This window comes from Myzus persicae, unplaced genomic scaffold, assembly GCF_001856785.1.
Source record: "Myzus persicae strain clone G006 unplaced genomic scaffold, MPER_G0061.0, whole genome shotgun sequence".
NCBI classification, from domain to species: Eukaryota; Metazoa; Arthropoda; class Insecta; order Hemiptera; family Aphididae; genus Myzus; species Myzus persicae.
The window spans coordinates 726,635-743,164 of NW_019104133.1; the positions used below are offsets into that span (position 1 = coordinate 726,635).

The 16,530-nt window shown below is 39.1% G+C and overlaps 3 protein-coding genes across 6 annotated transcripts in view; 1 reads left to right on the forward strand and 2 right to left on the reverse strand.

Moving 5' to 3' along the window:
- Positions 1-135: 135 nt before the first annotated feature.
- LOC111039093 (gastrulation defective protein 1 homolog) lies at positions 136-3,727 on the forward strand. Of its 2 annotated transcripts, none has more exons than XM_022322412.1 (4): positions 136-264; positions 975-1,567; positions 2,349-2,800; positions 2,908-3,727. In XM_022322412.1, the coding sequence occupies exons 2-4, from the start codon at positions 995-997 to the stop codon at positions 3,605-3,607; spliced, it is 1,725 nt and encodes a 574-aa protein (XP_022178104.1). In that variant the 5' UTR covers positions 136-264; positions 975-994; the 3' UTR covers positions 3,608-3,727. The 2 variants fall into 2 exon arrangements, with proteins under 2 accessions (XP_022178104.1, XP_022178105.1); XM_022322413.1 differs by having other exon boundaries at positions 144-248.
- On the reverse strand, positions 3,627-14,454 carry LOC111039092. 3 transcript variants are annotated; one of them, XM_022322411.1, is made up of 8 exons: positions 14,325-14,454; positions 11,614-11,694; positions 7,070-10,977; positions 5,712-5,936; positions 4,461-4,574; positions 4,305-4,399; positions 4,140-4,249; positions 3,627-4,069 (listed from the first exon to the last, which is right to left on the reverse strand). In XM_022322411.1, the coding sequence occupies exons 2-8, from the start codon at positions 11,676-11,678 to the stop codon at positions 3,907-3,909; spliced, it is 4,680 nt and encodes a 1,559-aa protein (XP_022178103.1). In that variant the 5' UTR covers positions 11,679-11,694; positions 14,325-14,454; the 3' UTR covers positions 3,627-3,906. The 3 variants fall into 3 exon arrangements, with proteins under 3 accessions (XP_022178103.1, XP_022178101.1, XP_022178102.1); XM_022322409.1 differs by having other exon boundaries at positions 5,712-5,939; XM_022322410.1 differs by lacking the exon at positions 14,325-14,454 and adding an exon at positions 13,588-14,005 and having other exon boundaries at positions 5,712-5,939.
- Positions 14,455-15,913: 1,459 nt separating this feature from the next.
- The window catches only part of LOC111039079 (putative nuclease HARBI1), a gene marked incomplete at its 5' end in the record, with an annotated part of 1,924 nt that continues 1,307 nt past the window's right edge, over positions 15,914-16,530 (reverse strand). The window contains one exon of the mRNA XM_022322391.1: positions 15,914-15,930. Coding sequence (XP_022178083.1) covers positions 15,914-15,930 — 17 coding nt within the window. The remainder of the gene's footprint in view (positions 15,931-16,530) is intronic.

A 16,530-nucleotide genomic window follows, 5' to 3' on the forward strand; every position in this document is an offset into this window, starting at 1 on the left:
ATTTTTCAAGAAATTATTGAAAGATGACATAATTCATACGAGTGATTAACAAATTTTAAAAGTTATGTTTGTTTAATTTTTAAAACAAAAATTGTAGATTGATAAGACGATATTGTTCTGTGATAAGAACTTGATTTAAAATTTAAATTGTTAGGAGCTTAGTGATAAGAAAATCGAAACACAAGCAACGAAATTTCTAAGTTTCAAACATCAAACCCATGTACCTATTAATAAATTTATAAGTTTTAGTAAGTGAACTTTTTAGTAAGTATACGCCATCTTAAATGAATTATTTTTGTTAAATATACTTAGTTGTATTTATAAAATGGATTTAAGTAATACTCACTACTGTCTACTGACACTAATGTTCATACAATTATTATTTAATATTTATTTATTAAAAATCAAACTGAAAGTGTCGTTACTGTACTTCTTTCCTTAAATGAAATAACCCATAATTCTTTTGCCTTCTCATCCTACAATATAGTGTTTATGATATAGATTGTTACATTTTATCCTAAAAATAAAAAGTATTTGTTCATGAATTCAGTTTTGTGGTTTTAAGACCCACAACAAATAATATTGTGTGAATTTACCCAGTACATAGCCCGGAAGTGTATTTAACGGGGGGCACATGGGGCCTGTGCCCACTGTCCAACCCATCCACCGAATGTAAAATATTAACTTCATTCCACAATGTATATTTTAAATAACTTTTACATTAATAACTCAAATTGAACAATTTCTATTTAAATATTGAATTATTATAAAATTAATAAATTATTTTAACATGAACTTTTTTAACTCTGATAAAATATCTATAGACTTGAGAGAAATGCAATTAATTATGCAAATGCATTAAATTAGTAATACAATATAATACATTCCTGTTAAGAATATTAATTTTTCTTTAAATCTTTGAACTTTGAAGTATGTAATATGACTCATATGTAAACTATTTAATTTGATTTCAGATTGTATTTAAAATTGTACAATGACTGACAAGCAAAACAGCGAGATAAACAATGAAGAAGATGAAGATGATTATATTGGGCCACCTATTCCCAATGAATTAAAAGTATTGGAAAAAAATACACAAAATATGTCTACAGATGATCATGACAAGGGAAATAAAGAAGTTGAAACAGTGACTCGTTCAAAAGACAAACGAGATGATGACAATGACAGCAGTGATGATGACGACAATGATGATGATGATGATGATGATGATTCGAAACTTAGAAAAATTCCCATAGAAAGTCAAGTGTCTTTAAATCATGGTACCAAAGCAGTCTCTGCACTTTGCATAGATCCTCCAGGAGTCAGGTTGGCTAGTGGATCTGTTGACTATGACGTGAGGCTTTGGGATTTTGCTGGTATGGACCAAACACTACAGAGTTTCAGAACTCTAACTCCTTGTGGCAACCATCCAATCAAATTTTTAAAATACTCACCAACTGGAGACCGCCTTTTAGTAATTTCTGGCATGTCTCAAGCTAAAGTATTAGATAGAGATGGTCATGAACTATGGGAATGTGTCAAAGGTGATCAGTACATTTCTGATATGGTAATTGATTTATAATATTATTAGGTAACCGTTAAATATGCTACCTACACAACATTTTTTGTTGAAGTATGCTTTCTAATACCATTGTTTATATATAGTATAATACTATCATACCATGTATAATCAATGCTAATACATACAGGCTACACACATATTTAATTACTTAATATTGAACAAATAATTAATTGTACTCTATCTCTGTAAAGAGAATAATCGTTCGGCCAACCGATTCACGTCAGTGCATCTCGCACCAATTTCTCGGTGTTAACTTTTCAACGCTCGAATCCCAAAAGTGATTTTTGTCTTTTGAGATAGAGTATAGTAAGTTATTCTATTTTAATATTTTAGTACCTATACTATCTACATGTTTTGAAGTTAGGAATTCGAATAGCATATAAACTAGTATATTATGTAAAATAATAAAGTGAAAATTATGAAAGTTGAGAAAACAAATTAATGGAATGGAGGCAAAAGAAGCAACAAGTCTACTCAGTAGCAACTGTAGGAGGAATGCTGGTTTTGAATAAATTCAACTGATGAGTTTAAGGTGTTTTTTTAAAGTGACATAAATTTGAATTTTTAACGAAATAATACTTAAAAATTATTTATGGAAAATGATTTATGAAGTTATATAAAATATTTTTATTAGTAAATTAAGATTTGTTGGTAGAATACTTAACACAATTAGTTTATGTAGGTAGCAAACTTATAGAGTACTTATTATTAATAAAAAATTCATAGGAATTATACAATGATATTAATAGGTCATAATTTTTATTAGGTGCGTACCAAAGGCCATACATCTCCATTGACTTGTGGTACATGGCATCCGAGACAAAAAGAAGAATTTTTAACCAGTTCAGAAGACGGATCTTGTCGTATTTGGGATATGACCAAAAAAGATAAACATAAGAGCATAATTAAATGTAGAGCCAAAAATGGTTTGAGAACAATACCGACTACTTGCAACTATAGTAATGACGGCAAATTAGTTGCTTGCGCGTGTAGGGATGGATCAATTCTTGTTTGGGACACCCGAAAACCAAGTTTTGTGAACGCAACGTTTACAATACGAGATGCTCATTTAAATAACTCGGATACCTCTTCTATTGTGTTTTCTTATAGAGACACATTAATATGTACCCGCGGTGAAGGTATTGATGAAACAATGAAACTCTGGGACATTAGGGCTTTTAAGAAGCCTATTCATGTAGTTGACGGGCTCTATTCTAGGTATGTCAATAGTACGGTTGTTTAAGTTTTCTTATATAAATGCATGAATATAATATAATGATTTTAAAATTAATTTGTAAATAATATTTTGTGTTTAAATTATATAGGTATTCTACAACTGACTGCTGTTTTAGCCCAGATGATTCAATAGTAGTGACTGGTCACTCGGTACGTCCCAAAGAACAAGGAGGACATTTAATGTTTTACAATACCGATACATTTGAACTTGTTGAAAAAGTTAAAGTTTCTGAAACACATTCCATAAAAGTGTTCTGGCATCCAAAGCTTAAACAGTTATTTGCAGGTTGTGGTGACGGAACTGTTAAAGTGTTCTACGACAAAGTAAACAGCCAAAGAGGTGCAATGCTATGTGCATCGAAAGCTCATACTAAAACCAAACAAATGGAAATGGTACCAACACAACAAATCATAACACCGCACGCACTACCAATGTTTAGACAAGACAGAAATAAATCATTGAAGAAACGGAATGAAAAAGATAGATTGGATCCAGTAAAATCAAAAAGGCCAGATTTACCAATCAAGTCTGGCCAAGGTGGTCGTGTTGCTGCATCAGGTAGCACCCTTAGCTCCTATGTTATTCGTAATTTGGGATTAAGCAAACGAGTTGAAGACGATCAAGATCCACGAGAGGCAATTTTGAAGTATGCTCAAGATGCAGCTGATAATCCATACTGGATTACCCCTGCTTACGCTAAGACACAGCCTAAAGCTGTACTAAAAGAATCAGAAGATGAACCACAAGAAAAGAAAATTAAATTTGCTATTGGACAACCCAAAGAGTAATAAGGAATAACTATTGACATACATTTTCACAAAACATACAATAATTTTATTATTTTTAACACTACAATAAAATTTTAGTTATTGCTTCTATGTGAAATACATTCAGTCTAAGAATAATAACAATACAATAATGTATTTAATGAAACATCTTAAATTCTTAAGACAATTTATAAAGTTAGAATTATGTAAAAATGTGTAATTGTGAATAATTATAAGTTTTTCTAGTTAGTCACTAATTCACCTACTTGTATAAAATAGTAATTATTATTATAATTAATTTATAAAAAATGTTAGGTATATTAAATTCTTCTTGATTGTCTTCTGAATGAGCAATGTTGATGTCCTCTAGTTGCATAATGTTGAGATGTTCTGCTGGAAACCGAATCTCCTGTAACGACTAACTGAACTGATTCAGTTAAACCTCTATTTTGAATTCTCGTGTCCCATTCCTGACTTAAACGCCTATTTCAAAGTATAAAAATTTGCCATTAATAATAATGACAAACTCATGATTATCTGTGATCAGTCATACCTTCGAGCCTTGTGGATTAGAAGTTGTGTGTCAATTGTCTCAATGTATTTGCTCTCGGCCGACAAGGCAGACTCTGTTCGTGAAACGTCTGCTGAGAACATGTCCCTAGGCTAAACAAGAATTCTTATATATGTACAGAAAAAAATTTTAAACATAATGATTTACCGTTGATTGTGTTCTTTTCATATTTCTATAAGGTTTGCGCGTGTAGTTGGTCTTCCTTTGCAAAGCTAATCTCCTGGCATCTAGTTTATTTTCGTCTAAACATTGTCTTTTATACTCAACAAAAACAAGATACTCTATTATATTAATTACAATTACCATTGAGGTCATAATGTTCAGATGTTTTTATGCCTGCCTTATCGGGTAGTAATGAAACCTTCATGTGCATGTTGTTTGGACCATCCACACTTACACACCAACCATTTGCTGTTGCTGTATAAATCAAATACATTGTGTAATTAGTTTAGAAAGGGTGAGAATAAAGTTTTAAGGACTTAATATTTACTACCTAAATACTATTGTAAATGGAAGAAAGTAGGTACTAAAGCACATTTAATTACAATAAGAAATTTGTAATAAACAAAATTTAAAAAAAAACATATGTATTAAATTTATATAATAAAATACTATTAATCAATAATATGTACTATACAGGTAGGTATGTATAAAGTTATTGCTATTTGAGGAATGAGAATATCTAGATGTTTGAAATCAAAATAGGGTTTCATTCAGACTTGGATTTCTTAATCATTTTTTTATTCATCTAAAGTTTAAAATCTAAAAAATATCATAATATTATAGAATGAATGTGTCAATAACATGATTTAATATTAATTTAATTGAATAAAAATTATTTTATGTAGCCATGTAGGTGTTTAAACGTTGTAAAGTTTATGAATAAATCTACTATAATATATTCTATACCAACCTCTATGCTGGATACTAGTTTGATTAAATTAGTATTTATTATTTATCAAGTAAGCAATATTATTTATTAGATTTTAGGTTCTGGAAAAAAATGAAACAAAATTGACCTGTATACCTAAATAATAAAATAATAAATAAATAAATTTACAAAACAGAAGATGAGTGCAGCAGAGAAGAAAATGATATACAAGAAAAATCGTGGATGTATGGTGTGACTTCTGACTAGAGATTGCAGAATAGGGCAAGAGAAGAGATGATTCAGTGACAGTGTGACTTGTTATGGAAAGGAGCGACCAAATAAGAGATTGATATAGCAACGGAACAGACATATTAGTAAGTTACATTAAAATAGCTGGCGTGAGTGTACTAGAGGTAAAAGAAGATACCTAGTAATAATGAACATGATATACAATTATCATATGGTACCTATTCATATTTCATGCAAATGGATTATTGTTACTATTATATACGAGGATGAAATTGAAAATATACCTGACGTAGGCACTCATAATATTTTTTACTTTCCTTCCTTTTAATATTTTTTAAACACCATAACGGGTACATTAAACTGTAATAACTTGTATAAATTATGTTATACCTAATTACATGTACAAATAAGAAGGTATCAAATTCAAACGTTACCTAAATGCGCTGGACAATGATGATTGTTATTGGTCTCTGTCTGCACGAGTTTTGGTAAATGTTTGGCTGTAGTGCTACATGTCTTCGGCACTTGCAGATTATTATTTCGATGAGGAACGTGAACTACGGGCAATGTCACCGCGGGTTCTGGGATGGCTTGCACGTGTACAGTGTATTGTTGGCTGTTGTCCTCGGCTTTGACCTCGTCGTCGTTATCGTTAAATTCTACTTCAGTAGAAAACAAAATTTTTGGGTCTTATGTACTGAAGTTTTCAATTTTTATTGATTTCAAAATTATTATTGGTTAAGATTTTAAACCACTTTTACATCATGCGTATGCATGTATATATATAATTATCGAGTCCAATATTAGCTGCTTTAATTAAATAAATAATTTTAAATTATATTTCATATACTCGTAATTTGTTGAAACACGTATACAGGCGCTTTAAATGTTTCAAAACAAAAAAATTCGAGACTACATTCGAGTTTTTGTAAATTTCAATGTCATCTTTATTACATATATGGTTTATTACCTATAGGGTGATTTTTAAAGCACGTTCACCCATACTTTCCCTTTTAATAGTAAAATTATTCAAATTCTAATTTCTAAAATTCCCGTTATTTTATGTACCTACTACTTAAAGAGTAGGTTGTACTCCTGCGGTGATACAAACTTCTATTTTAAAAATAAGAACGACCTCTTTTTGTAAATTATTTAGCGAATTTTTCTTTTGAACAATTTTTGAGAATACAAATCAAAATTCCAATGAGTAGTTTCTAAACTTTCAACAATTTTATACATAATTCTGAGGATAATAATCCTTAAAAATGGTTTTATAAAAATATAAATGATGTAGGTATGTAATATTATATGTACGTAGGTATTTATTATTCTTGGATGATTTTTATAAATTCAATGGTAATTAGTAATTACCAACATTTTTTAATTATCTAAGCCCTCATATCCACTTAACTCATAACCTACCAATTACCATATTATCTTTAGTATACACAAATTAAATAACTTAAGAACTACCTATTTATTCAAATTTTGGTTTAGATACATCAAAATTTCTGACAAAGAATAATATCTGCCGAATAATTATAAGTGAAAAAGAGGGACTCCTATTAAAATAAAATTGGTATTGTCACGATATTAAGTGGTATAAAAATCTCAAGTACTTACTCCAAAATATAGCCTTCAAAGTGTATTTAAAAATTCCAAAAATCAGAATTTGAACACATGTATAATTTTATCATAAAAGTAGGGCTTAAAAATTCATCCTATATAATAACTATATTATTATGGCTTATAAACTAAATGCGACTGTTTGACATAATAATATTTATTATACCTTGTGCTTCCACGTCCGCACTGTCGGCCCTGAGAGTATAAAAGTTGATCCAACCCTTGGACAGCGTGAGCAGTTGATCGTTTTTGGCACCTTCCAAAGCTTCTTTTCCCTTGCAGTACTTGTTTTGTCTGACCACGCCCACCATCAGAGCGTTGTCAGCGGAAAATTTTTTCATCGCAAGCGTCTGGTTCTTGCCCTGCCTCCCGGCCACGGAACAGCACTCGGGAGTTTCCCGACCCGCTGCCACGTCCCTAGTCGTCTGGGTGTGCCGGTTTGCGGGCGGGTGTTCTGTCTGGTTGCCCTCTGACACCATCTTCCGGCCGCCGACAAGCCGGATCTGGTTCTCGGACACGTGGCTGCGTCCCAGCCCGGCCAGAAGCGTCTCCAGTGCCCTGCGGTCGTCCATGTTGGCCGTGGAGCCCCGCTGCACCTGTACCCCCTTCTCGACGGTCCACAGTGTCTGGCACCCCTTGTGCCGGGTGCGAACCCGTACCGCGGCCACCGATTTCCGGACAGTCGTTGACACGTGCAGGTGCTTCTTGAGCAGACTCTGGCGCCGGTTAAGTCGGCTCTCCAGCGTGCCGGGCATCTTCAGAGTGAACGTAACCGCAGACTTTTGACCGTCGAGCGCAAGGAAATACGACACGGCCGTTCCCTCATACTTACACCCGTCTTCCAGGCTGTCCGTGAGACTCTCATCGTCGTCGTCGTCGTCGTCATCATCGTCGGTGATGTCTGTAGTGCATTTCCTATCGCCACTGCCACCGTACGTACGTTTGCAGTCCAGGTGCGAGTAGTAAGGAAGCTGCGCCGTCGAGCCATGATGGGACCCGCGGTCCGCGAAAACTGTACAGTCCTCGTCCCTAGGGCTGTGACCTCCAGTCTTGGGAGCATGTTCGCTGCGATAGTAATCGTACCGGCAGTCGGGTTTCGACGAGAAGTTGACTTTTTTCGAATCGCTATCATAGTACCCGCGACCGTACTCGGCGCGTTCTCCGTACCTTTGCGAAGGTTTTTTGCTGCGGTTGAACGAATCGCCGAACAGACACCCTCCTACGTAGTTGGACTCCTGTTGCTTCTGTTGCTGCTGCTGCTTCGAAGTTTCCGTCACCTCGTCCACAGATTCCAACCTCCGTTTCGACACCGGATTCCGTTTCTTCCCAACGTCGTACGAGTGTCCACCGTTGCGGTCGTGGCTGTCGGCGTCATATACTTCAGACCTTCCCTCTACGTTTTTTTTCGCGACCCCATAAGCACATCCCTTACAGTCGTTCGTCGTTACATCCTGCTCACGGACACGTCTGCCACCGTCTTGAAGTCCGTTCGTCCGCTTTCCGAAAGGTTCGTAGCTGTGTTGCAAGTGGTCGTTCACTGCGTTCGATGGCACGGCCGTAGTCTCCATCGTGTTTGCATATCCGCGATCGGTCGCGTTCGAGTGCTGGGCAGGTGTCGAGCCCGACGACGATCCGTGTAGCTGACGATGTACGGGGTAACGAGAATCTGCGTCCCTGTCATCGCCTCGTTTGCGGCTCATATTGTCGTCGAGTCTGTTGGGCATGTTGCGCTTGATAGATTCCATTTGCGGTCTGTTCGATTGCACAGTTTGTCCGTTTTCGCGTAGACCTGTGCGAGGATTCCTGTCCATTGCACCCGCAACCTCACGTCTTCCGGACGACTCAGAGCGTTGCAAATCGTTTCGACGTCGAGACGCCATGATCTCTGCCACGGCCGGATCCTCGTCAGATTGCAGACGACGATCCGACGGGACCGTGAGAAGGTTGTCCGCGATTGATTGCTGCTGTTCTGTAGCAGTGGTTTCGTTTGTCGTGCCTCGATGCTCCGCTGCAATAGGCTCGACAACGTTTGCGTGCGTATTATGACTTTCTATTGGGCCCAAATCGTTTTGTCGACCCACCAGCACCGATTCCGTGTCGTCGGGTTTCGGCGACTGATTCGAAACGGTACGGCTGGATTCTATTATTTGATGGTTTTGTGTCAACCGCTCATAATTTCGTTCGTTGGATTGTAATGGCATGTCGTCGTCAACATCGTCCGTGCGTGCGTGCAATTCGAGCTCATCGCCCTCCTCCCCCCCGCCTGCTTCGCCCAAAGTATCAATACTTTTATTGACTGCCGCCGGTGATGCAGCCTTTTTTAACGCGTTTGCACCGTCGCCTTTTCCCGAAACGTAAAATTCTTCGGTCTTTTGTACGGCGTCGTGTTCGCCGTTTCCCAGCTTTTCTGTGCCCGCTTCCTCTGCGTTATTGGTCCCTGGGTTGCGGTTTTCGTTCACCGGCCAACAGTACCGAACCGACGAAGACGACGAAGGAGACGAGCTCGTCGGCGGTGACTGCGGTGACGGTGGTGGTTCGCTAAAGGTTTGGTCATCGTCGTCAGTGGCTGTCATTTCACACGTTCCACTGTCAGTGGCCGTCTCGCTGGTACCTCGATCGGTAGCCATCTCGGTATTACCTTGTTTGGTGGCCGTCTCGGTATTACCTTGTTTGGTGACCGTCTCGGTATTACCTTGTTTGGTGGCCGTCTCGATGGTACCTTGTTTTGTGGCCGTATCGACGGTACCGTGGTCGGTTGCCTTATCGCCTGTACCACGGTCGGCCGCCACGTCGTTCTTTGACCGACGTACGTCGGTGCAGCGTTCGACCACCAGACGCCGTTCTCCGGCCACGCCAGTAGTGGACGTTGATGCCACCGGGTCGTCCGGTTTGCCGCCTAGAGTGACTGATACCGATTCGCCAGTCAGGCAACGTTCGTCTTGGCACCCACCACCTGACGTGAACACCAAAGATGGGCCGCTTTCTACATCGGTGTCCGACGTGGCCGTCACCGATGACCGGGCTGCATCGGCCGACACGTAGTGCACACTGAATCGGTGGCTCTCGGTGTGTGACACGTAACCCCCGTCCAACGGGTGCCGGAGAACACTCTCGCAGCTGAACACTATCGGGAATCCTGGTTCGGTGAATGTGGTAGACGTTGACACTGTCCTAGTCCCGGCCGTCTCGGTGGCCGTCATCGTGGACGTGGCGTCAACCGGCTGTCGTTGGCCGAACGGCGTATCGAGCGTTGTGTCAGCCGTGTCGCTAGTCCCGGGCGTCGATTGTAGTGGCTCATGGTCCAACGATTGTGGCGCTGTGGCTTGAAATCGTGGCGAGTATACTTTCGGAGCCGATTTTGCCCGAAAGTACGCGGCCGCCAGTCTCCGGTCACCACTCCCGTCTCCACTACTGCCCGTCGACTGTGGCCTGGTTAGTCTGGCCAGTCGTGTCCTTACGCCACCACCATCGTCGGGCCTGTCCGCTTCCGGTCGCTGATCCCTGGTCGGTATCCTTGGCAGTTTGACGGCCACGCAGACCTTATTGGCGGCCGCCGGTCGTTCCGTTTCAGCCGCCCGATCTGGCCGCAGTCTTGGCAATACATTGCGGTCCCGGCGCCGGGCATCGTCTGTCGAGGTGGTCGCCGAAGACGGTTGGGGTAACGAGACTTTGCGCTTGTACACGTGCTTAAACTTTTGGCAGCCTTTGAAAGCCGCGAACGACAACCTCCGCCTCTCGCAGTGTACCGCCACCGACCGAACCTTTGGCCTTTTCGATGGCTTTTTGTACGCCCTCAACGCCGCCGCTGCTGCTTCCGAGCTCACTGCATCCGAATCGTTTTCCGGGCTAGCGTTACCCTTGGCCCTTTGTAAGTATTTGTCCAATCCCAAGATGTCGGTCTGACACGATTTGTTCGATATCAGCTGTCCGGGCGGAACGCCGTCGTCGCGTTGTTGATGTCTGAGCGCGTGTCTTCTCATCGCCAGCTCCGGCGTGGAATACCGCCGTGGAAAATACCTCAGCGGATCCGACGGGGTTTTCTGCAGACATGATTTTTTTGTCGAGGACTGTCCGCTGAAAATGTAAATAAATAAATAAGTACCCTATTACAGATTTAGTTGTGGTAGTTATGGTTTCTGGTTCCGGATGCTGAGAGGGAGAAGGGTTAAAATATGGTTTTCTTTGAATAATATTTACGGTTTTAAAACACACTTTAATTTGATTTAAATTTTATTAACCTGTAGCAACGAGTGTTAATATTACCATTTCAATTTTAATGTTTATGGGGTACCTACTTATGATTACTTACTGGAAATTCAAAATGTTTAATATAAACTTCACAGTGTATAAACTATAAATGTGTTTTTCAAATAGAAAAGGAGGAACACATATTTAAGAATCATGACTCAAAATACGCTTCAATATAATATCATACTTTATTATGTTATACTGCTTTCCAGTTAGTCTCGATGAAACGATAAGAGTATATCGTGTATATAACAAATCATGTAATTATACTCTTAAAAAAGCGACGAAGCGTATACAATAACTTCAGCAAATTCATTTGGACAAACAACCCACTAAGATCCCTCGGAAAGGAAGTGGGCAGTGAAAATTTCGTTTGCCGGACCTAAGTTTAAAGTTGTGGCTCTACACGATTTGACTGGAACTCACGTCAGTGTTGGCACATGGGCGACGGGCGTGTCTTACCTTTCCAGAGATATGCAGCGATGGTGTTTTTTCGGAAACAGACCAGTTTTCGAGAAGACGTCCATGTCGTGAGCGTCGATACTGGAAAAAAAATTGATGTTTCACTAAAAGTCTAACGAAAATTATTCGTTGCACCTATACGCCATTTCCGATTTGCGGTATACCTATCCCGAACACGGACGAGTGCGATGACCGCACGGTCACCGTTTTTGAAGCTCAGCGGCGCAAAAACGGATGGAACACGCGACAGCGTTCTTACGCAGTTACGCCGTTTTACGCGAGTGATGAGCATCTCGGGATATTGTAATATATAGTTTCGAGCCCTATAGTCTGCTGTTGTTATAAATATAATATGCTTTGTTTTTCCGTATCGGCGTTATTGTCTGCGCCGGGAGATTGTCCAGATGTGCGTGTGAAACAATACAACGAAATGTATTTATAAAAGCGCTGGAAAGCGCGTGTGGCCTGGAGGAAGTGGCGCCAGCTTATATATATATACGTCTTATAGATGACGATACAGACGTGGCACAATAAGGCGTACATTATAATATTATTATTATATTATCGTTATTCGTGCCGCACCAGCGATGACCATCAACAACAACAATAATAATAATAATAATAATAATAATATAATAGTGTAATTTTATTTGAGACGTCTGATGGGGTAAGCTAATTATGACACACATAAATTATGTACAGGTCAGTGTAGGTACCCATAAAGTATAGGAATATCAATATGTCGTGCGTTTCTAAGAAATTCTACTGGCGCGCGCGCGAGTGTAATAATTTAGCGAGACTTGAGGAAACCATCCATTGATTGACCTATATTGACCCGTCGCGTATACAACAAATTTTAAACCACAGCCAGTCGTGCTGCGGACATTTCATATAAACATACGCATGTGTATAATATAAGTATATTGTTATGTTACCTACTACAACAGTATAGGTACCTATGTAGAGAGGTATCCTGCACGAGGTCATCGAGCGGCGTCTTTATCTTTAAAAAACAAAAATGGCGTTTCCAAACGACTGAAGACGCCGGGGTAAAAAAATATCGTCGTAAGAACTACTAATATATATTTATGTAGGTACGTGCGGTGGTTACATGTAGCTGGTATCCGGGTATATTATTTTGTATATACACAAATATAATGTTATGCGGCGGCGGTCGTCTTATCGCGGTCTTATTATCCGAAGATTTTAAAACCGAACGACGCCGCTTCGTTATACTTAAATGCTGGCGACCCAAATAATAAACGGACGAAAAAAAACAACTCTATGATATTACACAACTGTGGCCCGTTACCAAGTGCACGGTGACGAGGTTAATGTACTCGCGTCACGAAATCAAAAGTCTGTGGCGGGTTCATCCATCAATCTTTTTCGTATATATATATGGTATCGTATCGCATATTATATTTATTAATATTTTTTTCTCGAGACATTCCCTTACGACCGACGAATACGTTTAATATATATACATACAGGTACCTAAGATTCCGTATACGATTTTTTCAAAGCTCTGCCATTTCGTTTAATGTCAATAATATAGCTGCAGTAAACCAAATAACAATAATTATTATGATTATTATACACTAAAGGTAGGCTCATTGCGTGGCGGTAATCAGTCGCACTGTGTGCAATGCGCATAAAAAACAGTGCAATATATATTATACATGCCCCATACAATAATACTCTTTTAAAGCACGTCGGAAACACAATTACATCTTTACTAATATAATGAGCGATGCCATTTCGTGTACGGGTATACGACAAAATAATATAATATAATATCAATCGGAAAGGTTTCCGTGTCGTCATACAGTAAACGCGGTGTGCCGTATATATGCGTACAACGAAATACAATATATATATATATTATATCATAACGATTACGATGCCAGCCGTGAAGAAGAAGTCATTCGTAATAATGATAGTATAGCCATTTAAATATACAATTTGACTCACCTATGAACGGCTAAAGTACGGAATATAACTATTGCGACGAAAACCGCAGACGGCGGCGCACAACACTATATTATGCTTTGGCATTTCGTGCAACGACAAATCGCATGAGACAAAACGATATAGTACGTGCTGTAGCCCGCGGCGAGACGCACTGCAAACGGTCATTTTTATCAACTTTAAAATGCTCGAAAATCTCAAGCCGGCCTAAGAAAATGTGTTCCTCGACAGCGGACAACAACGCGCCAAACCGACGGAACCACTTTGGACAGTGACGGCCGACCGCGACGACGATCATCGTTGAAATATCCGTCCGCGATAGTTTGTCAGCTGTAATTTACGATATATTATGACCGCCGCGATTACAGGGGTAAGACGCCGCAATATTATATTAAAATGTCGTCGTACTCGGCCCGAGGTCAAAAAAGTAAAGTGTGTACCCACGTGGGGGACGGCGACTCTCCTATCCTCGATCGATACCTATTATGGCAATAATAATAATAATAATAATAATAATAAAAATGTACCCCTCCGATCGACACTATCCGATTATAATTATCGGCACAGAGCATCAGAACACAATCGTTATTAGTGTTATTGTACACATTAATAATATAATATAATATAATATATTTATGAATTTTGATAAAAAAACTCGTATTTCGCGTATTTTAAAAACCGTTGTTCGAGTTAGTGTGTGCACAATATATTATTATGACGTATACGGTTGGTACGCTTACCTGCCGGCTACCAAATTGAGACGGTTTTTCTCGGGTTTTCGCACCGTCGTCCCGGCGCCTGGCCGCCGCTCTACACGACGATTCACCGTCGCCGCCGGTCGGGACGTTGTGCGCGCGGGTCCGCCGGTGCACGCCGCGGGCCAGTCATCGGCGGCGGTGCACGCGCTTTTCGGCGAGGCGCGTCACAGCGGTGCAACGCCGCCGCGACGCGCGTGTACCGGAGTGCGTGTGCGTAGACCGTGCGTGCGGGTATCGCGTTGTGTACAGGGTGTTGCGAAGAACACGCGGTATAGTCTTGGTGGTACAGATGGGGGGGGGGGGCTGAAAGCGTAAACCATAGCAATAAATCCAATAGATTTAAAAAAATATTGTTCTTGCAAATGGCATTCATAAGACTCATTTGTCACCGTCTCGGTCCAACGCACCAGTGGCATTACCTACACCTCACCCCATTTCCGAAAATGTTACTTGAAGTCGCCACTGTTACTACACGAGATACATTATCTAACGTATTCACAAAATATTGCACTGTAAACAAAATCGTATTAGAAATATATGCGGAAAGGCCGGAACTTAAATTTGGTGGACTTGTGGTCGAGTGTGTGTGTTATGATTTTAATGTAGTCTTGAATTTAAAAAATATTCCATAAACCTATTTTCGCACTATTGTCGGTGTTTCAATTTCGAGTACTCGCAAATGCCAAAATCGGTTGCGCCTATATGGATCAATACGTCAAGGTGTCCGGAACCTTACGAACACATCGTATTTAATGAATAGTACACGCATAATTATGTGTGCGTACGCACGGATCCATTACCTATAAATAGACGCGGAAACATTGCCGAGACGGCGACGAATCGAAGACGACGTGTAGTATATCATTTATCACCCCCCCCCCCCCCAAGCTGGGGCTCGTGGATCCGGAGGCGCATTACGATGGCAGACGGTTTTATGGTTATGCATTCGGAAACCTCGACCGCGACCGAAATAATATAGTGTGAAAATTGCCCGTGAATAACTCCGGCGACGACGTCGACTTCAAGTTTTCGTAAAAATCGATTTGATAACCTCCGTGTGACCGTGTATATACGCAAACGTCTTTTAAGCTAACATGCTATTAAGGAATAGCGCAGGAACATTTTTCACGTAGGGGGAGGGAGCGGCAAATATGAAGAGCATAACTACACGGTTTGTTATGATGAGCACATAATTTTTTATTTACGCATAATCGGAAATAGAACACAATATACATAAAATATTCCACAAATATATTTTCTTAATGTTCATATGCATAACTATCGAGTATATCACTGACTCTGTGACTACCTTTTGATCGCATGGCCCCCCGACAGCCCTTCAATAGTTTTTTGCGAGTGAATGACTATCTCTCTTTTCTACAAAAAAGTGCTCTTCATCTACATCATTTTTTTAACCTTCTTAAAATTTACTGATGCGGTATAAACTATTTATTTAACTTTTTAGTATTGTAGAGATGTGACAATATTATTATATAATATGCATTTCTATAAATTACTTAAGTTTAACATGAATACATATTATATTTTCATTGAAATAAAATATATATTTTTCATAAAGTAGGAATCGCTGTGTAATTTTATTTTAAATAATTTAAAAAATATATATTAGACATTATACATTAGTAGGCATTTAATATTATTATTTATCAACCATATTAGTTAATAATTAGAGTAATTAAGTCTTATTTATTTACCTGGCAGTGGCGTATATAGGGGGGAGGCCCCCTAGGCCAGAGCCCATAGTGAAATTGCAGGTTCAATTAAAGCATTGCATGTATATTAAATTTACACTGTTAACAGTTTTTCACCATGATTAAGTTAGCCGGTTGATTAAAATCATTTTTGAGTAATCTACAAGGAAATGTTAGATATATTGACGTGACTTGCTTTAATGACTTATTGACTTTGATGTTCAATTCATAGTAAGATAACATTAAAATGTACAAACGACACTGTCAATATTTTTAAAAAAAGAAACAAAAAATTAATTTTACATGATAATTATAAAATTGAATTGCGCAATTTTTATTTGAACTGTATAATATGTCATAATTCTTAATTATATAACAGCTGCTCCCTTAAAAATGTATAATTATGGCTATGCTGCTTGACTAGTGATAATTGATAAATCGGCCCATAGTGAAAATAATTCGTATATACGCCACTG

Excerpts from the sequence above, each read along its gene's own strand:
- LOC111039093 (XM_022322412.1), top strand. The coding sequence starts at position 995 with ATGACTGACAAGCAAAACAGCGAGATAAACAATGAAGAAGATGAAGAT. Across the intron at positions 1,568-2,348 it reads ATCAGTACATTTCTGATATG|GTGCGTACCAAAGGCCATAC; the intron begins GTAATTGATTTA and ends AATTTTTATTAG. Across the intron at positions 2,801-2,907 it reads GTTGACGGGCTCTATTCTAG|GTATTCTACAACTGACTGCT; the intron begins GTATGTCAATAG and ends TAAATTATATAG.
- LOC111039092 (XM_022322409.1), bottom strand. The coding sequence starts at position 11,678 with ATGGACGTCTTCTCGAAAACTGGTCTGTTTCCGAAAAAACACCATCGC. Across the intron at positions 4,575-5,711 it reads TCATTGTCCAGCGCATTTAG|CAACAGCAAATGGTTGGTGT; the intron begins GTAACGTTTGAA and ends TGATTTATACAG. Across the intron at positions 4,070-4,139 it reads CTAATCCACAAGGCTCGAAG|GCGTTTAAGTCAGGAATGGG; the intron begins GTATGACTGATC and ends ACTTTGAAATAG.